This window comes from Oncorhynchus mykiss, chromosome 29 (assembly GCF_057628025.1).
Source record: "Oncorhynchus mykiss isolate SJ-2025 chromosome 29, ASM5762802v1, whole genome shotgun sequence".
Taxonomy (NCBI): Eukaryota; Metazoa; Chordata; class Actinopteri; order Salmoniformes; family Salmonidae; genus Oncorhynchus; species Oncorhynchus mykiss.
Window position 1 is genome coordinate 23,207,208 of NC_143050.1, and position 27,480 is coordinate 23,234,687.

At 43.5% G+C, this 27,480-nt stretch overlaps 1 protein-coding gene across 9 annotated transcripts in view; it reads right to left on the reverse strand.

The window, feature by feature from the left end:
* Window positions 1-27,480, reverse strand: part of LOC110509866 (guanine nucleotide exchange factor VAV2) — a 272,932-nt gene that overhangs the window by 176,369 nt on the left and 69,083 nt on the right. For all 9 annotated transcript variants that reach the window (XM_090226820.1, XM_090226818.1, XM_090226817.1 and 6 more), the window contains exon 2: window positions 21,791-21,907. In XM_090226820.1, coding sequence (XP_090082946.1) covers window positions 21,791-21,907 — 117 coding nt within the window. The remainder of the gene's footprint in view (window positions 1-21,790; window positions 21,908-27,480) is intronic.

Genomic DNA, 27,480 nt, shown 5'->3' on the forward strand with positions numbered 1-27,480 from the left:
CCCCATGCAGGAAAAGCTCAAATAAAATAGAATGCTATTTTAGCATTTCTTATACGAACCGACTATTCGAAGAGGGACGCAAGCTATTGTTTGATGAATATTAAATACAGCAGCCAATAGAACTCACAGGTAGCTTTAATGAAGAGCGAACGCACAATGGCGTTAGGCTATAGCAGTTATTTTATCATACGCAAAACCATTCAATCTTCATGAAGAGAAGTGAAAGCCTTCTGCATGTAAATCTAGTCCTTTATTATTCAGGGAAGTCATTAGAATGATGAAGTTAAGGACAACAAAACTTATTTCATTTAGCATAACTGTTGAAAGCGAGGAAGGAATGAAGCAACAATAGAGAGAGAAAGAGGAGGTAGGCTAATGAAAATGCATCCATCTATTAATTACACAAATAGGCCCTATTATATTTCAAAATGTAAATCAAATTCGCTAACCTATACTTGTAACTTTGTAGGCCGTATTTAATGTATGGCTCATCAGGCTCCGGTTGCAATGGGCTTACATTTTCGATCAAAGCTCTAATCAAATAGACCTATTTATATGCTTTATTATGCTTTTGTATGACACTACCTGTTTTGGCGGGAAATACCAGCTTACCCGGGAGAAAAGTGATTTATTCTCAGGATAGAACATTTGTAAAATACCGGGAAAATATACAATCCTAATAGAAACTGAGAAACCTCGTTCTGAAATAAGTAAAACTAGAGCAGTATTGGAAGAGCTAAGCAAAAACACATGAGTCCGGCTACCAGCTGGCCATACAGCACAGTAGTTAGTAGCAGCTAGGCCATGCAGTTCTGTGGAGCTGAGAATGCTGCCGAGCCAATTCTTCGCTTCGGGGACTATCCAGAGATGTCTTCCTTTATAAATGTTGTCCACCAGCGCTTGAGGACGTAATACACACACATGTTCCTGTCTGAATACATTCCTGTGTTTGTTTGGAGATTTGTTCAGGCTTGTTCTGAGGTTCGTCTGTTTCTCTTTATGACAGAAACATTACTATGGGTCTATGTGTGATTGTGTTTATGACTTGTCTCCTATGGAACATGCAGCTTTTCTTCAAGACAAAAAAATGGCACTGACTACATGCATCTGCTCTGACAATGTAGCAAATGTTGCGGCCACACAAAGACTAGTTGTTCTGTTCAGACTGGAAACAAGGAGTATAGGAGGCCTGAGAGTGCCAACCAGCAGCACACAGTCCCCACTGTGTGGGTAATATTCAGAAAACACACTTTCTGTTTCTCTGTGGATGTTGGAGTCCTGCTGTGCTGTAGGTGTGGGGAGACTTGTTAATGCTTCCATTCCGGGTAACGCTAGTTGGTTGTGCATAGTTTGGCATCACTGGCTGCATAGCTTAACAACTCCACGGTCCGCAACTTTGTAATCTTGTTTATTTTTTGGGAAGAAAAACTGAGACCAAAAACATCTTGAACAATGAGCATTACTCTGCTCCTATAAACCATTACAAAACACACACACACAAAAAGCTGCTCTTAGACGGGACAGGGGTTATTGATTGTTGTGAGTGACACAGTCCCAGTGTCCCCATTAGCTCTCTCTGCTCCCTGGTGTCAACAACACTAAAACCACTCTCATCACAGGGCACAGAGCTGAGCCAAGAAAGTCTTTCTCTCTCTCTCTCTGCCAGGGGGTTATCCAAAGGAAGTCTAATTCCCTTTCTTCTCTCAGCCTTGCCAACCTCAATGAGCCAAAGCAAACACTTTCTCTGTCTGTCTCTCTCCTTCTATCTATTTGTCAATCTTCTCTAGAATCTCCATACTGATGTGTCTGGCAGAGTCTGGTTAGAGAGTTGCCCTGGCCAGGGGGAGATGAGGAACAGGTGTGGGGCTCCCAGTGTATTTGGAACCAAGGAAGTCAGGATGGGGGCAGCGTTGGAGAAGCCTTGAACAAACAAATATTAAACACATACAGTGTACATATGTAGGCTATCTATTCAAGGTTAATATAAATTGCCCTAGGTGTAGACCGACACAGACCGTCACAGATGAGAGCCTAAAATGGGATTAAAATATATATATTTTAACCGGCCGCGACCGGGAGGTCCATGGGGCGACGCACAATTGGCCTAGCGTCGTCCGGGTTAGGGAGGGCTTGGTCGGTAGCGATGTCCTTGTCTCATCGCGCACCAGCGACTCCTGTGGCGGGCCGGCCGCAGTGTGCGCTAACCAAGGTTGCCAGGTGCACGGTGTTTCCTCCAACACATTGGTGCGGCTGGCTTCCGGGTTGGATGCGCGCTGTGTTAAGAAGCAGTGCGGCTAGGTTGGGTTGTGTATCGGAGGACGCATGACTTTCAACCTTCGTCTCTCCCGAGCCCCTACGGGAGTTGTAGCGATGAGACAAGATAGTAGCTACTACCACAATTGGACACCACAAAATTGGGGAGAAAAAGGGGTAAAAATTCCACCCCCCCCCAAAAAAAAATATATATATATTTTTTTTTAAATTCATCTTAATTTAACCAATTTACAATTGCGACCTGGCTAAGATAAAGCAAAACAGTTCGACACAAACAACAACACAGAGTTACACATGGAATAAACAAACAGCGATCAGTAAACTGCTCTGACAGCTGATGTTTAAAGTTAGTGAGGGAGGTATAAGTCTCCAACTTCAGCGATTTTTGAAATTCATTCCAGTCATTGGCAGCAGAGAACTGGAAGGAAAGGCGGCCAAATGAGGTGTTGGCTTTGGGGATGACCAGTGAGATATACCTGCTGGAGTGCGTGCTACGGGTGGGTTTTGTTATGGTGACCAGTGAGCTGAGATAAGGTGGAGCTTTACCTAGCAAAGACTTATGGATGACCTGGAGCCAGTGGGTTTGGCGACAAATATGTAGCGAGGGCCAGCCGATGAGAGCATACAGGTCACAGTGGTGGGTGGTATATGGGGCTTTGGTGACAAAACGGATGGCACTGTGATAGACTGAATCCAGTTTACTGAGTAGAGTGTTGGAGGCTATTTTGTAAATGACATCGCCGAAGTCGAGGATCGGTAGACTAGTCAGTTTTACGAGGGTATGTTTGGCAGCGTGAGTGAAGGAGGCTTTGTTGCGAAATAGGAAGCCGATTCTAGATTTCATTTGGGATTGGAGATGTTTAATATGAGACTGGAAGGAGAGTTTACAGTCTAGCCAGACATCTAGGTATTTGTAGTTGTCCACATATTCTAAGTCAGAACCGTCCAGAGTAGTGATGCTAGTCGCGCAGGAGGGTGCGGGCAGCGATTGGTTGAAAAGCATGCATTTAGTTTTACTAACGTTTAAGAGCAGTTGGAGGCCACGGAATGAGTGTTGCATAGCATTGAAGCTCGATTGGAGGTTTGTTAACACAGTGTCCAAAGAAGGGCCAGATGTATACAGAATGGTGTCGTCTGCCTAGAGGTGGATCAGGGAATCACCCGCAGCAAGAGCGACATCGTTGATATATACAGAGAAAAGAGTCGGCCCGAGAATTGAACCCTGTGGTACCCCCATAGAGACCACCAGAGGTCCGGACAACAAGCCCTCCGATTTGAAACACTGAACTCTATCTGAGAAGCAGTTAGTGAACCAGGCGAGGCAGTCATTTGAGAAACCAAGGCTGCTGAGTCTGCCGATAAGAATACGGTGATTGACAGTACAAGGATGGGCATTATTACTAACTGCTAGGGGACACCTGCAGAGTGAGAAATGAGGAGAGGCACGGAGGCGGAGGGGGGCAGCAGTTTAGCACACTCTCCAATACGGCTCCACCAACACCCGACAGGCTATACAACACTACACAACACTGCATCGCTAGTATTCTACACACGCTTTATCAGCCGTGTAAAACACAGCACTTAACAGCAAATGCAAACTATAGCCCCGGGTCAAATTCAATAACCGTAACAGAAAGACTAACATGGAAGAGGGGAAACAAAGATAGAGGGAGACAGTCGGCGATGGAGAGAGTTTATGAGACACAGAGAGAAGGAGAGAGAGGGAGGAGTGTATTAAGCGTTCACACCACACACTGATAATCTCACAGGGAGAGGAGGAGAAGGGGCGGAGGAGAGGAGAATGAGGAGAGGAGGATGAGGAGTGGATTAAATAGGAGAAATAAGATGGAGTGGAGTGGAGTAGTCCACATTACATCTAGCATTGTGCTGTTGGCCCTTAGTATTCCAGTCCAGCATTAGCCTACTGCTGTCTATAATACATACCACGGGTAATAGAGGACTAAGTCATGAATTCATGATCATTTACATTTTATCTTTGATAGCGGGTATCAGAGGGCATTAGATTCAGCAGTCCCAACCTTTATGCAATTAGATCCACTAGTATTTACATGGTTATGACAGTGGGCTGCTCTGAAACACTGTCTCACTGTCAGACTGTCTCCTTCCTTGAAGCTCTGCTGATCATTAAAGACTGTAACCGTATATGAAGGTTATAGAGAGAGTGCTCTGTGTCCCGATATAGTCAAATTATTATTTCCCTTTCAATATTTTGGAAAACACAACCATAACAATTCCTGTTATATTTGCCTGGCTGATCCAATGACTGTAGGGGTGACCCAGCGGAGTAAAAAATAGCCTTTCCAGTGATTTTCACATCCTGACTTGATGTAAACAGCTGTAGTTGTTTATTTGTGTGATTGAGGTTTTGGGGAAGGCTTTAGGGATTACAGTTGTAAGGCTTTGGTCACAAAGCCGATTGTGCTCCACTGAGCTCCTCACAGCAGCATGGCCAGGGTCATTGTCACCTGACCAGTCACTGCTCTAGAATCCAGCTGCATTCCCAGCTTACTGGCTAACAGCATTGTCAATCACAACCCCAGGAGGACAGAGAGCCAATGAGGGTGCAATCGTGAAGAAAGAAAAGACACATAGTGTGACATGTCCTTTGGTAACTCTTGCGACACACGGTTAAGTAAAAAGGATGGACGATAATCCATCCTGTGTAAATACTATTTTGTAATGAGCCTAAGCTGCTTCAACAGTTTACTTTCTGACTGCCAATTCTCTCCAAATGGAATAGGTAATACTTTATTTATCTTATACTGTACATGTAGTTATGCAGTAATTACTCTAGTGAAAACACTATATACAGTGGGGCAAAAAAGTATTTAATCAGCCACCAATTGTGCAAGTTCTCCCACTTAAAAAGATGAGAGAGGTTGTGGACAGGTGTCTTTTATACTGATAACAAGTTCAAACAGGTGCCATTAATACAGGTAACAAGTGGAGGACAGAATAAGTTGTTACAGGTCTGTGAGAGCCAGAAATCTTGCTTGTTTGTAGGTGACCAAATACTTATTTTCCACCATAATTTGCAAATAAATTAATAAAAAATCTTACAATGTGATTTTCTGGATTTTTTTTCTCATTTTGTCTGTCATAGTTAAAGTGTACCTATGATGAAAATTACAGGCCTCTCTCATCTTTTTAAGTGGGAGAACTTGCACAATTGGTGGCTGACTAAATACTTTTTTGCCCCACTGTATAATGACGATACATAGTTTAATTGATTTGTAATTGCATACCTGGAATCGAGCAGTTTGCCCCATTATGATAGTGTGAGGTACCTTTTACAGTTGCATCTTATATTAATATATAGCCTATAGAGGCTGCATAGTCATAGCCCATTTTTGGGCCCAACACTCAGACACAAACTGTAGGCTATACGGTAAACTGTGAGGCTGGTGGGTTTATCATTCCATTCAACAGCATATGAAAAATAATTCCTCTGTGATGAAAAATTTAAGAGGACAGGATCCCGAGTTGGTTCTTTTTCCCTTGTCCATGCAGGTGATTCCTGGGAGAGTGTACCTGTCCATCATAATGGTGCCTGTGGGGCCACAGGGGGAGGGAGAAAGTGAGGGAGGAGAAATAATGAGAGTGCATGCTGCCAGCGTGGAATTCACAAACGCTTCTCCCTGTGGGGGGCCCATCCTCCCTGACGCCCCCTCTTTACTCCCACTGTGCTCCAGAGACACGCACAACCACAAGCAGTCAAGAAAGGATGCGACACAAGTGTTTGCTGTCTGAAGGGCCGGCCGGCCAGCGGATCACAGCCCAGAGTCAGAGTTTGGTACACCTCTGCTGCATCTGGACAGACAGCACTGCAGAACGGTGTGCTGAGAATCCTCAAAGAGCCAGGTGGAGCCGGGGCCAGGGACCATTCCCATTGTGTCAGCTACTACATTCAGATTGCCAAACAAAGGAAGGCAATTATTTCCACAAGAGGAATTTGACTGTATAGGGCTTTTAGATCTCAATAAAACCATTTCATATGGCACATTCGTTTTCTGCACCTGGTGGAATTGAACGGCTGTGGCTGTCGAATGCTGTCAGAATTAGAACAGTGTTGAGAGAAACAGACACATAGCTTATTCTGAGGAAACTAAAGTATCTGCTGATTTGCAGGTTATTATTGCTCCTGTGTTGAGAAGCACCATTCAAAAGTGGTTGATTTAGGCTTCACTGGCATTACTGTACAAATACAGACAGACACTGTGGAATCATGGCACAGGTGTTCTCCGAGTGACAGCTGGATGTTCTTCATGAGAGGCTGAATATACATCAGGTTAACATATCTGGGCATCTGCTTGCCAGAAGCCAGTTTATCTGTACATCCATCAGACTGGACGACTCACACGCATATGATTTGTCATTGACGTCGACTAACGTAAATGTCATACATTTGTAACATACCATATTTCCATTGTCTTCTGAACAACCAGCAGACCAACAACAGAAACACATACTGAACTGACCCTCTTCTGAATTGATATCAAGATAGCATCACCAGCCCTGAGCAGTACCAGCACCGGTATCCCAGACAACAGCCATCGCCCAGCAACCACCTGTTTCCGCAGGAATGACGGTAACAAGACGACGACTAATGAGGCCGTGGGAGGAGGGGGGGGGGGGGGGGGGGATCCTAAAGGGGGAGGGAACTTGCCATCTATAATTCATGGCTGGATAATTATCATCAGGAGTGTGCCGTTTGGAATTAATAATAGATTGTTCCTTGGCAGCTTTATGTAAAAATGTGTGTTCTCCTGATGGAGAGACATACAGCAGGTAGAGGAGGAGACACGGACGGGGAGAGACGGGGACAGGGACTGAGAGGTGTCCGCTGAGGAAGGAAAGGGATGTCCAGGTGTCGGAGGAAGAGGGACAGACAGGATCTCAGAGGATCTCTGGGCATGGAGGGCGATGGAAAGATTGAGAGAGGATAGAGAGCCTTGGGGGGGTCTGGAACAGAAGCCGAAAGCCAATGAAGCCAGCGAACTTAGGGGGTTAATTTCTTCTTACAGTTCATTTAACAGTTCATTACTTTGTTCATATTCCAGTAGGTTTTAGTTTCTCTCTGGGTAGTACTAGTTCTAATTTGACTCCTACATGGTCTGAGTTAATCAAATATAATGTCTGGTAATTTAAAACATTAATTTCCTTTGAAATGTAGATGCAGTCAATTTGGGTTTTAGTACCTTGGTCGGCCCACGTGTATCCAAATTGGTTTGGGAAGAGTTCTCTGAAGAAGTCTTTCAAATTAAAATCTTCTTGTTGTGCTATTTTCCTTTGGCAGTTCATGTAAATGCAGTTCTTACCTCCTGGTTGTTTGCTTCTGCTACAGTATTAAAGTCACCTCTTATTATAACTGTATACTCCAGGCATAGATGTTCTCTTCATTTCAGAAACAAAATTGTATTTTTTGTTTTGTCCTGAGCGGTATAAATATTTATTAGTCTTATTTCGTCACCATTCAAGGAAATGTCCGTGACTATCAACCTCCCAGGAATAATTTCCTGCTCCTCCCGAGAGGCGTAGTGGTCAAAGGCACTGCAGTGCTAGCTGCGTTACTCCTGGATCGATAACGGGCTGTGTCGCAGCCACTGCAGTGCTAGCTGCGTTACTCCTGGATCGATAACGGGCTGTGTCGCAGCCACTGCAGTGCTAGCTGCGTTACTCCTGGATCGATAACGGGCTGTGTCGCAGCCACTGCAGTGCTAGCTGCGTTACTCCTGGTTCGATAACGGGCTGTGTCGCAGCCACTGCAGTGCTAGCTGCGTTACTCCTGGATCGATAACGGGCTGTGTCGCAGCCACTGCAGTGCTAGCTGCGTTACTCCTGGTTCGATAACGGGCTGTGTCGCAGCCGGCCGCAACTGGGAGACCTTTGGGGCAACGCACAATTGGCCCAGCGTCGTGCGGGTTAGCAGAGGGTTTGGCCGGCCAGGATGTCCTTGTCCCATCGCGCTCTAGCGACTCTTCCGGGCCGGGCGCAGTGCACGCTGACACGGACGCCAGATGTACGGTGTTTCTTCCAACACATTGTTGCAGTGCGACTTGGCGGGGTTGTGTTTCGGGGGAAACACGGCTCTCGACCTTCACCTCTCCCGGGTCCATACGGGAGTTGCAGCGATGGGACAAGACTGTAACTACCAATTGGATACCACAAAATTGGGGAGAAAAAGGGGGTAAAATAAATAAATAATCCTACTCCATCGCCTCCATCTACCTATAGAGACCACAGACATTATTTACCTATAGAGACCACAGACATTATTTACCTATAGAGACCACAGACATGATTTACCTTTAGATACCACAGACATTATTTACCTATAGAGACCACAGACATTATTTACCTATAGAGACCACAGACATTATTTACCTTTAGATACCACAGACATTATTTACCTATAGAGACCACAGACATTATTTACCTATAGAGACCACAGACATTATTTACTTTTAGAGACCACAGACATTATTTACCTATAGATACCACAGACATTATTTACCTTTAGAGACCACAGACAATATTTACCTTTAGAGACCACAGACATTATTTACCTATAGAGACCACAGACATTATTTACCTATAGAGACCACATACATTATTTACCTATAGAGACCACAGACATTATTTACCTTTAGAGACCATAGACATTACCCATACTTTCTTAACTTGTTCAACGTCTGTTAGATCTTTCAAAATATCAGCTTTTGTTTTTAAAAGTCTCTCGTCTCCTTCTTATTTTACTTAACTGAATTCCACATAGACTATGTAAAGATGTTAATTAGATGTGGCATCATCAGAGAATATTTGGTGACATACCATGTAGGAGGACTACTGTAGTTTATTTTTGCATTACCTGTAAATGGTGGGGTGTGATGTCGCATGACAGGTTGAGCAGTCATGTTGGCCTACTCCCCGTTGGAGGACCAGTCACCTATGTTGATCTCGCTATCAGGAAGGTGTACTCACTATCATTAGTCGTCAACGCTGGAAGCTGCCTGTCGTCTCTCTGCTGGTGGGGCTCTAGATGGTTCTGCACGGTCTTCCTCTTCCTTTCTCCCTCAGCCGCTCTCCCAATATGCATAGGAGTCTGGGCAGTCGAAGAAGAAGTGACCATCTTCATCACATAGGGTGCATTTGCTGGTGTTGTTGCATTCTCTGCCCTTGTGGACAAGGGATCCACAGCGCCAGCACTTGATGGTTGTTCATTCTTTGGCTTGATGGTCAGCAATGTTGCAGATGAAGCAGCGTAGGGCCTGTCCGGGGTAGAAAATCCTGCTACTGTAGGGGCCCAAAGCGATTTCATTCGGCACCACTAACAGCTCTCCCAACCTTCGCCTCTTCATTTTCACCCTGTACTTTCTCACTCAGTACCAGATACCATACTGATATACGGCTTCAAAGCTGGCTGTAGAATTGTGCAGTATCTCTCGATGAAGAGGAAGAAGTCTTCGTCAGCCACTCTTCCCATCTAAAACTTGAAGTCATGCTCCGGAACTTTGGCGACTACTAAGTCTTTATTGGACTGGATTTGTCAATATGTAGTTCATACATGCATAATTTACTGTCTTAGACACAAAATACATAGTTTGAAAGCAAATGTTTTTCTGGAAGCTGTGCTGGGCCATTTTCCCCCAACGTGGGCCAACCTGAGTTCTAGCCGATGAGCTTCAGAGCCTCATCATTTGCGTGACAGCTAGCAAGATGCACACACAGCAGAGCGAGAGAGAGAGCAATGACGTGCTGCATATGTCTGCACACACAGTATTTGACGTAGTACGGAATTTTCAGGGAACACTTTTGGCTCATGAGCGCTATATTCAGAACTAATGGCTAAAAAGTATACAAAAGTACCGGGGAATCTTTTTTAACTAAGAGGATCTTCTCATCAATGTTCTTTGAAGATTGCACCTGCCACTGCTTCCACTTCTCATACTTGGTTGCATAGACCTCCATGAAAGACCACAGGCGTCTCTGCTTTGAAAACAAGTTCATGTTCCTTCCTATTAGGTAAGGATATGAAGATATAGATGTCAGTGGCACTGATCCACTGAGACTCAAACAAAAGGTTATCCCCTACATAGTCTCTGCTGGGGGCCTCGAATTTCCCCACATATCGCAGCTGCGCTCAGTGCTGACCGGAGCTAGGAGCCATGATGGTAAGGGCTTAGGTTGGCTGCTCACTGTGGGAGATGGGGAAGAGGGACAACGGCTTATTGGTCGAGTCCGGACATGGTGTTCACTACTTGACTTCACTAGTTCACAATGTTACTAAATTCATTTTTGGAAATTATTATTACATTTGGCACTGCCGGAATTATTTAATTTGACACCAGTTAAAAACTGTGTTCAGTGTTCCTCTCCCCAGTCTGAAACTGACTCTGACACACAATGCTTCATTCATGCCCTCTAACCTCCCCTCTACTGCAACAGTTTGAATAACTCCTAATTCTTAGTAGAATCCACTAATATCTATCTATCTGACCTGCTTATTCAGGCAAACTGGATATGCAACACTGTAAATAACAAGCAAATAAAGTGAAGCATCCTTTTAAATGCAGGCTGCAGTTTCCTTAAAAATAAAAATAGGTTTTTCCTTGATAACTACAGTCCCTCACTTCTGGCCAGCCATAATCTCCTGAATAGACGCTGGCAGCGTTGGGCCAGGTCCAGAGACATGTGGCTGGTCAGTAAGAGGCAAGGCCCAGAGTGAGGTTGGAATCTACCTTGGCAGACTGCAGAATCAGATCACACCGAGACCGTCTCAATGGCTACAGCTGGTGGCTAAGTCTTATCACAACACACTCAATGAACAGAGAGGGTGGGGCCGTCTGGAGAGAAATGAGAGACAGAGGGGGGGGGAGAGAGAGAGAGAGCGAGAGAAAGAGAGAGAGAGAGAGCGAGTGGAGAAGGTGTGCGAGAGACAGAGGAGAAAGCAAGAGAGAGTGAGAGAAGGAGAAATAGATGGATATGAGAGAAGAGAGAGATAAATTGCAGCTGAAAGAAAGCAGTCTGCTCAAATGAATTGGGATAGACTGGTGTCTGATGGTTGCGGTGTCCCCTCCACTCTTCCTCCTCCCTACATCATTTTTCATTTCCCTTTTCTCTTTCTCGACCCAAGCAGAGTCATTTAGCCAATGGCATCCTGTCCTACCTGACACTATTTATTCTCCTCACTGCTGGCATGACAACCAAGGGACACATCTACACAGCCAAGACAAACATTCTTTCTCTTGAGAGACTGAGTCCTTAGATGTCTGAATGTTGCCTACTTCCAACTCTGTTTCCTGATTCAAACTCACAACAATGGCAATTTTGATGTAGAGTGGGACGCCTCTGAAAGAGATTTGCACATAATTGCAATGCGTTTGACTGTAAATTGTCCCACTGTCCTTCAGGTTACTTTAGTAAAGTGTGTGTTGCTTCAAGCCTTCATCTCTGGGCTTATTCTCCTTGCACAGCCAGTCAGACAATTTCACACTGCCACTATAAAATGCCATTCACCTTGATGCCACAATATCAATTCAAAGAACTGCAGTCTGAAAGCTCAGCTAGTCCATGAATCAGTCACGATTCAAACTAGGTTTTGTGTAGAAAGAATATAAACTGCCTACGCTGTCTGCATTTTAAAGAATGATGTTTTGCCTACCCATATACGGGTTTAAAGAAAAATGCATTTAAAATACATGTATCTACATTTGCATATTTTCTCAAATGAATGTAATGCCTGACAATATTCCAGAAATGCTTGGCTATGACATCTAGTCTACAGGGTGGCCAAAAGTGCTTCCTAATGAGGCTTCTTAAATGACTCTTTACACATTGATCAATGGAGATATTTCTTGGGGCCACCAAGGCAAAACTTTGGCAGTGATATAATTTTAATTGTGATGGTGAGTAAAAACAAACCTTTTGATTTGACAAAATGTTTACATGGTCATAAAGAGCACTTTCAACTTCATAAAAAACATCTCACGAGTAAAAAAAAAGAAGAGACTATAATAAATCAGCTTAATTAAATAAGAGATTGAGCACTAGGCTGTTATTTTTTATCAAAAACTATACATCTTACAACGTTACACAATATGTCAAAGTGTCGGTCTAGGCCTTGAGCTTCCAATGAGTGCCCTACAGTGGATGGGTAGCGTTGTTATGGTGTGTTCGTAACCAGGTGGGAAATGGAAATACCACATCTGGTAAAGGCACTCCAACTGGTAATTAATTACTAGTTAAATCAGCCATGAATCCCCTTGTGACAGGAGGAATGGAAGTTTGTTGTTTACAACAGAGAGGGGCAATTGAATGCATGATTCACCATTTATTTGATTTCTTGCCTGTCTATCTATGGTTAACAGAGTTGATGTGATATACTCGACCCGCTCAGTTTTTCTTGCCAAAAAACACTAGAAAACTGCCAAAAAAGAGTAGAACGAGCTCACCTGCTTTTACACTATGATTTGACTATTAGATGTTCTATGTTTCCTTTGAAATCAACGTATCAAAAGGAATAGTTTCACCATATTAAAACGAGAGTTCAGTCCACATAACAGAGTTGACCTTAAAATGAGGGACAGAGTCACTAATAACATGAAACAAATGGTGATCTTCACAAATAACTTTGTCGAAGCAACGACATAACTAGAACCTTACAATGATGGTGGGAAGTGAGAGATGTTGGGGTTGAAATCTTCCCTGAAGTCACAGAGGAGGCACGTCAAAATGCTGCATTGTGGCACTTTACAAAGTCTTTCTTCATACTGAATATCAGATTGATTGAATTGTCCATGTGGTCTATATTAAAGGGCACCTTAATTCATATAACAGGCTTTTGAAATTCAATACTGGTGCATTATTTCAACTTGAAAAACAAAAGGAGAGAGGGACACTCTAGGAGCTCAGATGCCATTATTTAATAACCACCGACAAGCTGTCTTCAGGGTATAATGGCAAACACTAGGTCACTAGTTTATATAGTTTATATATAGGACACACACAGGTGTCTGTAATTGGCTGGCTGTGGCTTGGGGTCATTAGTTGACTTAGAGATATAACAGAACCACATACAAAAGCATGATTTCTACTCAACACATCAATGGAACACAAAAGGCACTCATTTCGTGGAATGACCCAGTACACACTAAGTCCTCCTCATTGGACGTTGGTTGCAATGCTCTCGTCAAGTTAGTTTGTTTATTTGTCATATGCACATGAAGGAGTCATTTATTTTTGTCATTTAAATGCATGGTAGTGTTTTTGGAATGTTTCGAGTACAATAAAAATGCATTTTGACAAAATATATTGTCATTTGAAGACTTGGAGGCGTGGCTTGTTGGGGGCATGGCTTTATCTTAGTCATTTTTGGGCACATTTGTGATACTAAAGAGCCTACTAAGGTTTTATTGTTAGACAGTCACCATTTCATTACAATATTTGCCATACATTTTAGTAAAAACAAATATTTCTTACAAATACATTGAAATGCATGTTGGAATATATTTTACAAAACATTTCCAAATATATTGATAAATACATCTGAAAATATATTCTTTAATGTATTTCAGAATGTATTTGGAAATATATTTAAATACATTTAAATACATTTTACATACACATATATACATTTTAAATACATTCCATAATATATGTTGGAATGTATTTAAAATGTATTAAATAAAAATATATTTTTTACATTATTTCAACAATTTTAAATATTTCACATGTACACTAAAAGATGTATCGAAATATATATATATATTTTTCCCCATATGGGTAAATAAGATGACAGTGCAGTTGGCTGTCAGATCATCCATCTCTCATCATCGCCCCCCAGTCACAGACAGACGTGAAATCAACCAATACTGATAGATGGTTAACAGGTGTTGTCTAATTACAGACATCATCTCAACAGCCAAACAAACTGATTGCCATGTCATTTAAATGACAGACATGTTTCTCTGGGAAGCTAATTAAAAGGTAGAAAATCAAGGCTGTTGGGTTTGGAGGTAGTGGAGGGAGCCTTTAGAGTCAAGTGTTCTCCTGGGTCTACTGTAATAAGCTGTTTTCAACACTAATGATGCCATAATGAATATATAATGGGTGGGGTGGGGGAACGAGGGGCTCTATCCCAGGTGGGAAAGGTGTGATGGTGGTGAGAGGGGAGTTGGGTTGCAGGAGGAGGGTATTGTGAACGAATGTGTGGAGGAGAGAGGGGGAATGGGAGAACCAGGGCACTGAGAGGGGGGTGGGAGGAGGGTCTGAGGGGGCAATTACCTGCTGCAGTAGTGGGGCCCAGGAGAGGCCATCATTAGAGTGAGGGAAAAGGACCGGGTTGGGGGGAGGAGGGTGGGGGGTGACCTCTGTTGCCCCTGACAGTCAGTCAATGTGGACGTGTAAGAGGATGAAGAGGAGACAAAGCTGATTAATCTAGATCAGACGCATCCCACCCCCTCTAACCCTTACCCCCATTTTCCCATTCTCCTCTCTCTCTTTATCCTCTCTGAAATGGATGATTTCGGGTTAAGTTGGCTTTTAAGTTTTATGGGTGCTTGTTTTTTTTAAATGGTCGAATTAATAGACTAAACTAAGTTGAGCCATCTGCAGCTTACTGACTTGTTGGAATGCTCCTGGACTCCTCTGTGTATTAAGACAGTGTAGAGGAAGCTTGTGTTGGTGTTCGACAAACCCACAGAGCAGAAGACATCCAGAAGGTAAGGGAGACGGCAGGGATGAGAAAGGGATGAGACATCTCTCTGTCTCCCAGGTTGGTTCTCAATGATCCTTTTCATCAACAAGGCTATGCATTAAGTGTTTTGCTGATCATATTGTATATGGTAATGTACGAGAAAGAATGTGTATACAACGGAAATGTATGTGGTGCTGAGCATCATAAAACACTTCCATGAAGAGAAGCCAAATTCTGTAAGGATAAACGATATTCAGTTTCTAGTGCTTTCATCACAAGGAAACAAAGGAGTAGGAAGAAAAACATAATTGAGGGATATAAGCTGCATTTAACGCTCCAGCTTTAAATGCCTTTCTATAAGAAGACAAATACCCTCCTTTATCTTTGGCTTACAGGGCACGCATGCACACACACCCATACACACACACTCATACACACACACACCCATGCACACACACACCCCCATACACACACACACCCATGCACACACACACACACCCATACACACACATACACACACACCCATGCACACACACCCATATACACACACTCATACACACACACACCCCCGTACACACACACACCCCCATACACACACACACACCCCCATACACACCCATACACACACACACACCCATAAACACACACCCATACACACACACACCCATACACACACACCCATACACACACACACACCCACACACAACCCCATACACACACCCACACCCACACACACCCATACACACACACACCCATACACACACACACACATACCCATACACACACACCCCCATACCCATACACACACACCCATACACACACCCATACCCATACACACACACCCATACACAAACACCCATACACACACACATCCATACACACACACCCCCATACACACACACCCACACACACACACACCCACCCATACACACATACCCATTTAAATGTAAGCCACATTAGAGGGGATCTGCTCACTTCAATATATTATAATGTGATGCTTGCCCTTAATGGAAAATCAATGAGAAGACAAGCACGCTACCTCTGAGACCATGCAAAATGCAATTTCCAAATTGACATGTGGAGGGTGTGTGTGATTGATTCTGACTGGTGCCCCATTTTAATATTGTTTACCGTGAGCTCATTGACTCTCAGACATCGTCCTCTGGTTCATCTACAACACGCCAAATGACAGGCCTCTTTCTTTTTCTATCCCTCCCTCCCTCCCTCCCGCCCTCTCTCGCTCTCTCTTTGACTCTTCCATGTCCATATTGCTCTCAGATGAGGATTTTCATGGGGTTAAATGCCAATACACAGTCAATATCAACTAAGCCTGGATGACATGGCCAGAGGGTCTGATTATAGTCACGGTGAAGATTAAAGTATGTCCTATAACAAATTCAAAACTGTTCCCAATCATTTCCCCACACCTCAAACTTCAGCCTTGGAAGGCCATTTACAGCATCAATAAACACCCCTGATCTGACTCATTCCACCTAGATACAACAGTGCAAAAGTCCAAACAAGATCCAAGCATCACAGTATACAGTCGTGGCCAAAAGTTTTGAGAATGACACAAATATTGATTTCCACAAAGTTTGCTGCTTCAGTATCTTTAGATATTTTTGTCAGATGTTACTATGGAATACTGAAGTATAATTACAAGCATTTCATAAGTGTCAAAGTCTTTTATTGACAATTACATGAAGTTGATGCAAAGAGTCAATATTTGCAGTGTTGACCCTTCTTTTTCAAGACCTCTGCAATCCGCCCTGGCATGCTGTCAATTAACTTTTGGGCCCCATCCTGACTGATGGCAGCCCATTCTTGCATAATCAATGCTTGGAGTTTGTCAGAATTTGTGGGATTTTGTTTGTCCACCCGCCTCTTGAGGATTGACCACAAGTTCTCAATGGGATTAAGGTCCGGGAAGTTTCCTGGCCATGGACCCAAAATATCGATGTTTTGTTCCCCGGGCCACTTAGTTATCACTTTTGCCTTATGGCAAGGTGCTCCATCATGCTGGAAAAGGCATTGTTCATCACCAAACTGTTCCTGGATGGTTGGGATAAGTTGCTCTCAGAGGATGTGTTGGTACCATTCTTTATTCATGGCTGTGTTCTTAGGCAAAATTGTTAGTGAGCCCACTCCCTTGGCTGAGAAGCAACCCCACACATGAATGGTCTCAGGATGCTTTACCGTTGGCATGACACAGGACTGATGGTAGCACTCACCTTGTCTTCTCCGGACAAGATTATTTCCGGATGCCCCAAGCAATTGGAAAGGGGATTCATTCGAGAAAATGACTTTACCCCAGTCCTCAGCAGTCCAATCCCTATACCTTTTGCAGAATATCAGTCTGTCCCTGATGTTTTTCCTGGAGAGAAGTGGCTTCTTTGCTGCCCTTCTTGACACCTGCTTGCTGCCATTCCTGAGCAAGCTCTGTACTGGTGGTACCCCGATCATGCAACTGAATCAACTTTAGGAGACAGTCCTGGCGCTTGCTGGACCTTCTTGGGCACCCTGAAGCCTTCTTCACAGCAATTGAACCGCTCTCCTTGAAGTTCTTGATGATCCGATAAATGGTTGATTTAGGTGCAATCTTACTGGAAGCAATATCCTTGCCTGTGAAGCCCTTTTTGTGCAAAGCAATGATGACGGCACGTGTTTCCTTGCTGGTAACCATGGTTGACAGAGGAAGAACAATGATTCCAAGCACCACCCTCCTTTTGAAGCTTCTAGTCGGTTATTCGAACTCAATCAGCATGACAGAGTGATCTCCAGTCTTGTCCTCGTCAACACTCACGCCTGTGTTAACGATAGAATCACTGACATGATGTCAGCTGGTCCTTTTGTGGCAGGGCTGAAATGCAGTGGAAATGTTTTGGGGGGATTCAGTTCGTTTGCATGGAAAAAATGGACTTTGCAATTAATTCCAATTCATCTGATCACTCTTCATAACATTCTGGAGTATATGCAAATTGCCATCATACAAACTGAGGCAGCAGACTTTGTGATATTTGTGTCATTCTCAAAACTTTTGGCCACAACTGTACATTGGAGTCACAGGTTGGTGGCACCTCAATTAGGACAAATGGGCTTGTGGTAATGACTGGAGTGGAATCGGTGGCATGTTATCAAATTGTGGTTTCCATATGTTTGATGCCATGCCATTTTCACCGTTCTAGACATTATTATGAGCCGTCCTCCCATCAGAAGACTCCACTGTTTGGCACAACATATATGACCCAATAGCCTGGCGAGATCTCAGCACTCCCCCATGGAACGCACTGAGTTGGTTCACAGTAAACTGGATTACAGTGCCTTGTGAAAGTATTCGGCCCCCTTGAACTTTGCGACCTTTTGCCACATTTCAGGCTTCAAACTTAAAGATATAAAACTGTATTTTTTTGTGAAGAATCAACAAGTGGGACACAATCATGAAGTGGAACGACATTTATTGGATATTTCAAACTTTTTTAACAAATCAAAACTGAAAAATTGGGCGTGCAAAATCATTCAGCCCCTTTACTTTCAGTGCAGCAAACTCTCTCCAGAAGTTCAGTGAGGATCTCTGAATGATCCAATGTTGACCTAAATGACTAATGATGATAAATACAATCCACCTGTGTGTAATCAAGTCTCCGTATAAATGCACCTGCACTGTGATAGTCTCAGAGGTCCGTTAAAAGCGCAAAGAGCATCATGAAGAACAAGGAACACACCAGGCAGGTCCGAGATACTGTTGTGAAGAAGTTTAAAGCCGGATTTGGATACAAAAATATTTCCCAAGCTTTAAACATCCCAAGGAGCACTGAGCAAGCGATAATATTGAAATGGAAGGAGTATCAGACCACTGCAAATCTACCAAGACCTGGCCGTCCCTCTAAACTTTCAGCCCATACAAGGAGAAGACTGATCAGAGATGCAGCCAAGAGGCCCATGATCACTCTGGATGAACTGCAGAGATCTACAGCTGAGGTGGGAGACTCTGTCCATAGGACAACAATCAGTCGTATATTGCACAAATCTGGCCTTTATGGAAGAGTGGCAAGAATAAAGCCATTTCTTAAAGATATCCATAAAAAGTGTCGTTTAAAGTTTGCCACAAGCCACCTGGGAGACACACCAAACATGTGGAAGAAGGTGCTCTGGTCAGATGAAACCAAAATTGAACTTTTTGGCAACAATGCAAAACGTTATGTTTGGCGTAAAAGCAACACAGCTGAACACACCATCCCCACTGTCAAACATAATGGTGGCAGCATCATGGTTTGGGCCTGCTTTTCTTCAGCAGGGACAGGGAAGATGGTTAAAATTGATGGGTCGATGGATGGAGCCAAATACAGGACCATTCTGGAAGAAAACCTGATGGAGTCCGCAAAAGACCTGAGACTGGGACGGAGATTTGTCTTCCAACAAGACAATGATCCAAAACATAAAGCAAAATCTACAATGGAATGGTTCAAAAATAAACATATCCAGGTGTTAGAATGGCCAAGTCAAAGTCCAGACCTGAATCCAATCGAGAATCTGTGGAAAGAACTGAAAACTGCTGTTCACAAATGCTCTCCATCCAACCTCACTGAACTCGAGCTGTTTTGCAAGGAGGAATGGGAAAAAATTTCAGTCTCTCGATGTGCAAAACTGATAGAGACATACCCCAAGCGACTTACAGCTGTAATCGCAGCAAAAGGTGGCGCTACAAAGTATTAACTTAAGGGGGCTGAATAATTTTGCACGCCCAATTTTTCAGTTTTTGATTTGTTAAAAAAGTTTGAAATATCCAATAAATGTTGTTCCACTTCATGATTGTGTCCCACTTGTTGTTGATTCTTCACAAAAAAATACAGTTTTATATCTTTATGTTTGAAGCCTGAAATGTGGCAAAAGGTCGCAAAGTTCAAGGGGGCCGAATACTTTCGCAAGGCACTGTAGCTGTAAAGAGAGGCGTCCAGGTTATCGTGCCCTGGATCACACACGAATCACACACACACTCTAGGGGTGTAATAATCAGTCCAAACAGTTCTCATTAGTCCAAACAAAACAAGAGCTTCATTTGGACAAATTCAGGTTGGTCCCTCCCTGAATTATTTAGTTTACTTCCTTTTAAGAAATGTTTTGTAACATAATTAGCGGAATGAATATACTCAAATGGCAAGTGGACCAAACACACACACACACACACACACACAGCTTCCAGGAAAATCCATGAACCATCTTCTGATACACTGGCATAAAACAAAGATATACATATACACCCAAACACATTCATATTAACTGACACATGCACAAAGCACTGACCCTGAAGTGTGACACCGTATGCTCTGATAGCTGAAATGCACAATAGGCCGCTTCTACAGCAGACAGATCAGACTGTGAGCTGTAACTAATATCCCTATTACATCTCATCCATCAAAAACATCCCATATTGAAATCACTGGAGCAGCAAGCTTATCATTCCAACAAGAGCGCTTTTTAGATACAAGTGGCACAATCTATTTTATGCAGGAGCAACCGTGTTGCATTTTATATACAGCGCGTTCGGAAAGTATTCAGACCCCTTGATTTTTCCACATTTTGTTACGTTACAGCCTTACTCTAAAATTGATTAAATAGTTTTTTCCCCCTCATCAATCTACACACATTGGGTGGCAGGTAGCCTAGTGGTTAGAACGTTGGACTTGAAACCAAAAGGTTGCAAGATCAAATCCCCGAGCTGACAAGGTACAAATCTGTTGTTCTGCCCCTGAACAAGGCAGTTAACCCACTGTTCCTAGGCCATCATTGAAAATAAGAATTTGTTCATAACTGACTTGCCTAGTTAAATATAATAACAACATTACCCCATAATGACAAAACAAAACCAGGTTTCATCAGACCAGAGAATTTTGTTTATCATCGTCTGAGAGTCTTTAGGTGCCTTTGGCAAACTCCAAGCGGGCTGTTATGTGCCTTTTCCTGAGGAGTGGCTTCCGTCTGGCCACTCTACCATAAAGACCTGATTAGTGGAGTGCTGCAGAGATGAGTGTCCTTCTGCTCTGTCAGAGTGACCATCGGCTTCTTGGTCACCTCCCTGCCTAAGGCCGCTCTCCCCCGATGACTCAGTTTGGCCGGACGGCCAGCTCCAGGAAGAGTCTTGCTGGTTCCAAACTTCTTTCATTTAATAATGATGGAGGCCACTGTGTTATTTGGGACCTTCAATGCTGCAGACATTTTTTGGTACCCGTCCCCAGAGCTGTGCCTTGACACAATCCTGTCTCTGAGCTCTACGGACAACTCCTTCGACCTCATGACCTTTTGACTTTTGCTCTGACATGCACTGTCAACTGTGGGACCTTACATAGACAGGTTTGCGCCTTTCCAAATCGTGTCCAATCAAATGAATTTACCACAGGTGTACTCTAATCAAGTTGTAGAAACATCTCAAGGATGATCAATGGAAACAGGATGCACCTGAGCTCAATTTCGAGTCTCATAGCAAAGGGTCTGAATGTAAATAAGGTATCTGTTATTTATTTAATTAGAAACCTTTCTAAAAACCTGTTTTCGCTTTGTGTAGATTGCTGAGGATTTTTATTTTATTTAATCCATTGTAATGTAATGTAATGTAACAAAATGTGGAAAAAGTCAAGGGGTCTGAATACTTTCCGAAGGCACTGTATATCACATTGGGAAAATAGATCCCATTTCTGAGTAAGCCAAGATATTGGGCAGGGCAGAACACTCCACACTTCAATAGCTGCACACACAGCCTCATCGCCCAAACCACAATGACCTCCATTCAACACCAACATCACTCACCTTGCCGAAATCCCTGACATCAAACAGGTCAAAAGGGTCAAACAGCTCACTGTTACGCAGGCCAAACTTGTCGTGGCACACCTTGAGGAACGTCCGGATGTTCTTCAGACAGAGAAACTGGAAGAGAGAGAGAAGAAACACATCCAGGTCAGAAACAGCGTGGGATAAGATTTGTGATGATGTGTACTGGTGAGTTCCCGTCCATTTGGACACTCCACTCCATAGCTTCCCTCAGTTTGCGCCAAACACAGACGGTTTGATAATGTTGGTTTATGTTGCTTACCTTTTCAAACAAATTCATATCGAGCCGTATGTGCTCTCAGTATTAGTTATCCAGCAGGTGCGTGCTCTCAGTAATGAGAACGTTATATGTTGAGGGGTGTTTTCCTGATAATATTCTTTATCTGTTAAATGTTTACGTGATACCTATTGAAGGATAATGATTATAAAGTGACATGTGAATCTGAAAATAAAAGAGGGAAATTGCTGACCCTGTAAAACAATACATTTCACTGCAACTATCCAGTGTTGATGACAATATAACATATCAACTCTGCAAAAAAAGAAACGTCCTCTCACTGTCAACTGCGTTTATTTTTATTAAACTTAACAACTGTAAATATTTGTATGAGCATAAGATTCAACAACTGAGACAAACTGAACAAGTTTCACAGACATGAGACTAACATAAATGGAATAATGTGTCCATGAAAAAAGGGGGGTCAAAATCAAAAGTAACAGTCAGTATCTGGTGTGGCCACCAGCTGCATTAAGTACTGCAGTGCATCTCCTCCTCATGGACTGCACCAGATTTGCCAGTTCTTGCTGTGAGATGTTACCCCACTCTTCTACCAAGACACCTGCAAGTTCCAGACATTTCTGGGGGGGAATGGCCCTAGCCTTCACCATCCAATCCAACAGGTCCCAAACATGCTCAATGGGATCGAGATCTGGGTTCTTCGCTGGCCGTGGCAGAACACTGACATTCCTGTCTTGCAGGAAATCACGCACAGAACGAGCAATATGGCTGGTGGCATTGTCATGGTGGAGGGTCATGTCAGGATGAGCCTGCAGGAAGGGTACCACATGAGGGAGGAGAATGTCTTCCCTGTAACGCACAGCTTTGAGATTGCCTGCAATGACAACAAGCTCAGTCCAATGATGCTGTGGCGCACCGCCCCAGATCATGGTGGACCCTCCACTTCCAAATCGATCCTGCTCCAGAGTACAGGCCTCGGTGTAACGCTCATTCCTTCGACGATAGACGCGAATCCAACCATCCCCCCTGGTGAGAAAAAACCGCGACTTGTCAGTGAAGAGCACTTTTTGCCAGTCCTGTCTGGTCCAGGGACGGTGGGTTTGTGCCCATAGGTGACATTGTTGCCAGTGATGTCTGGTGAGGACCTGCCTTACAACAGGCCTACAAGCCCTCAGTCCAGCCTCTCTCAGCCTATTGTGGACAGTCTGAGCACCGATGGAGGGATTGTGCGCTCCTGGTGTAACTCGGACAGTTGTTGTTGCCGTGCTGTACCTGTCCCACAGGTGTGATGTTCGGATGTACCGATCCTGTGCAGGTGTTGTTACACGTGGTCTGCCAATGCGAGGACGATCAGCTGTCCGTCCTGTCTCCCTGTAGCGCTGTCTTAGGCGTCTCACTGTACGGACATTGAAATGTATTGCCCTGGCCACATCTGCAGTCCTCATGCCTCCTTGCCGCATGCCTAAGACACGTTCACGCAGATGAGCAGGGACCCTGGGCATCTTTCTTTTGGTGTTTTTCAGAGTCAGTAGAAAGGCTTCTTTAGTGTCCTAAGTTTTCATAACTGTGACCTTAATTGCCTACCGTCTGTAAGCTGTTCCACAGGTGCATGTTCATTAATTGTTTATGGTTCATTGAACAAGCATGGTAAACAGTGTTTAACCCTTTACAATTAAGATCTGTGAAGTTATTTGGATTTTTACGAATTATCTTTTAAAGACAGGGTCCTGAAAAAGGGAATTTCTTTTTGCTGAGTTTATATATGTTTTACTACATTTGGGGACTGCTGTGAACATCAGAAATATTTCTAGCTCAATCCAACTCCTAGTTTTTTAAAATTGTATTTTAGATTTTTATTTAACTTAACCAGGCAATGACGGCCTACCCCGGCCAAACCCGGACGACGCTGGGCCTGCCACCCTATAGGACTCCCAATCACAGCCGGATGTGATGCAGCCTGGATTCGAACCAGGGACTGCAGTGACACCTCTTGCCTTAGACCGCTGCACCACTCAGGATCTGTAATAAGCAATATCATTGTGACATCTTTTAGAGAAAATTTAATTTCCTGGTCATGATTGACAGGCTCTCCACTTCCTCCTCCTTCCTGTAACTATGCTAAGCGTGATTAAACATGATGCCAGGCTGATTGTGCTCCTGCGGCTCAGACTGAAGCTGGGACTGAAGTAGTACATCTCTGACTCAGATAACACAGGCAGAGAGCAGAGAGACACCTGTCTCCTAGCAATATCCCCCTATAACCCATGGCATAGTATCTCATAGTAGTCCCAATGACTCAAACCAACACTACACTCTTAGAAAAAGAGGTGCTATCTAGAACCTAAAAGGGTTCTTCGGCTTTCCCCAAAGGAGAACCCATTGAATAACCCTTTATGGTTCGAGATAGAACCCTTTTGGTTCCAGGTAGAAACCTTTTGGGTTCCATGTAGAAGCCTTTCCACTGAGGATTCTACAAGAAACCCAAAAGGGTTTTACCTGGAACCAAAAAAGGGTTATTACCTGGGAACAAAAAGGGTTCTCCTATGGGGACAGCTGAATAACCCCTATGGAACCCTTTTTTCTAAGAGTGTAGGGGCACAGGAGATGTGCTGTGTGAACTGTGCTTTCCCTCTAGCATGGATTTAGACATCATTGTGAATGTGCCAGTACATATCAGACACAGCATGGTAGAAGCCACCGGCCCTATGCACTGATGTTATACTAGATCAACCTGCTCTCTCAGTTAGGAATGAGAAGAGTGCGTACCCACATATCCAATATTCCAGGCATGGTGATGTTATAGAATTGGCTAAATGATCTTGTGCATCAGAGTGAATCTCTTCATGAGTAAATGTGTTTCTGCAATAAGTACCAGACTACGTATCAGACTACGGGTGAGAGACAACCATAAGTACCGCCACAAAACAATACCGCAGCAGCATTATTGTCTTCCATCTCTCACCACCTAATGTGTACATATTACCTAGCTCATTGAGATAGGCTCTTTCATACTGTATCTTACCGTGTGGGTCGAGAAGCAGCTGTGGCCATGGAGACAGATTCTGTACCAATGTGTTTTCCTGATGGTGTGAGAGAGGACTGGGAGGCTTCGTTAACCAAAAACACTTGGGTATTTATGCTGATGAAAGCTTTGGGCTTGAAACACATCCCATGACTAATTTCAGTTGCGATGGAATGCGTGTTGAGAATAGTCTTTCTTTTGGCACCTGCTGTGTTTTCATGTTAGTAGTGGAGCACCCTTGCATTTTTACGTGGATAATAGGCTAAATGAGTTTGAGATATGATATTGTCCATTGTTCTGGATATTCATGCCAGTCATGTGTGTCCAGACCTCAGGTTTCTGCTGATTCACATTCATACAGCACATCTCCACAGAGAGAGAGTCATTGCACTGAGCCACATAAGAGAGCAACACCGGCCACCGCGCCCAGTGACGTGCGACGTGATTGGCTGGCCGCTGCAGTGGCATTTGCAGTTCACTAGCTAAGGTTATCATGTCTGGCGATTGTCAAATGGAGAGGAGAAAAAGTGTATTCTTCTGCCAAGGATAAAAGGTAACATTTGCAGGAGGTGGTTGGAGTGGGGGGGGGCTCCAGGCAGAGATCATAGGAGCGAATATGTGGAAGACATTCTAATGACATTCTAATACTGTTGCCTAGTGTAAGATAACAGAGCTGAGGGCATGAGTGGTGGAATAATGATCTGTTGAGTGGAAAACACACATATACACACACCATCTCTACAGCTCTGAACACACCCAGGACACACTCTGAACATGGTCAGGTCCTCAGGCTGCTGCTGGCCTGATTACAACTCACATGGGAGTATCCTACTGTGTTACCCCACATATGTCCATAGCCTGTCTTGCAAGTCATTTCTCTGTGTGAAATACTACAGTCAGAACATCTCTTGTATCTCTAACTGCACTAAACATTTACATTTTCATTTCTTTACAACATGTACAGTTGAAGTCGGAAGTTTACATACACCTTAGCCAACTACATTTCAACTCAGTTTTTCACAATTCCTGACATTTAATCGTAGTAAAAGTTCCCTGTCTAGATCAGTTAAGATCACCACTTTATTTTAAGAATGTGAAATGTCAGAATAATAATAGAGAGAATTATTTATTTCAGCTTTTATTTCTTTCATCACATTCCCAGTGGGTCAGAAGTTTACATACACTCAATTAGTATTTGGTAGCATTGCCTTGAGTTGTTTAACTTGGGTAAAATGTTTCGGGTAGCCTTCCACAAGCTTCCCACAATGAGTTGGGTGAAGTTTGGCCCATTCCTCCTGACAGAGCTGGTGTAACGGAGTCAGGTTTGTAGGCCTCCTTGCTCGCACACGCTTTTACAGTTCTGCCCACAAATTTTCTATAGGATTGAGGTCAGGGCTTTGTGATGGCCACTCCAATACCTTGCCCTTGTTGTCCTTAAGCCATTTTACCTCAACTTTGGAAGTTTGCTTGGGGTCATTGTCCATTTGGAAGACCCATTTGTGACCAAGCTTTAACTTCCTGACTGATGTCTTGAAATGCTGCTTCAATATATCCACATCATTGTTCTTCGGCTTGCAAGCATCCCCCTTTTTCCTCCAAACATAGCGATGGTCCTTATGGCCAAACAGTTATATTTTTGTTTCATCAGACCATAGGGCATTTCTCCAAAAAGTACGATCTTTGTCCCCATGTGCAGTTGCAAACCGTAGTCTGGATTTTTTATGGCGGTTTTGGAGCAGTGGCTTCTTCCTTGCTGAGCGGCCTTTCAGGTTATGTCGATATAGGACTTGTTTTACTGTGGATATAGATACTTTTGTACCAGTGTCCTCCAGCATCTTCACAAGGTCCTTTGCTGTTGTTCTGGGGTTGATTTGCACTATTCGCACCAAAGTATGTTAGTCTCTGGGAGACAGAACGCGTCTCCTTCCTGAGCGGTATGACGGATGTGTTGTCCCATGGTGTTTATTCTTGCATACTATTGTTTGTACAGATTGCTCCCAAGGATGAACCAGACTTTTCGCCTATCAGAAGCTTCTAAAGCCATAACATAATTTTCTGGAATTTTCCAAGGTGTTTATAGAACAGTCATTTTAGTGTATGTAAACTTCTGACCAACTGGAATTGTGATACAGTGAATTACAAGTGAAATAATCTGTCTGTAAACATTTGTTGGAAATGTGTCATGCACAAAGTAGATGTCCTCACCGACTTGGCAAAACTATAGTTTATTAACAAGAAATTTGTGGAGTGGTTGAAAAACGAGTTTCAATGACTCCAACCAAGGTGTGTGTAAACTTCCCACTTCAACTGTAGCCAAGGCTAATTATTGAGCCATATGTTTCGCCAACAACCCTGAATGCTTAGAGAGTAGCCCAGTCCAACCTTGAAGACTCCACACTGTACAGACAC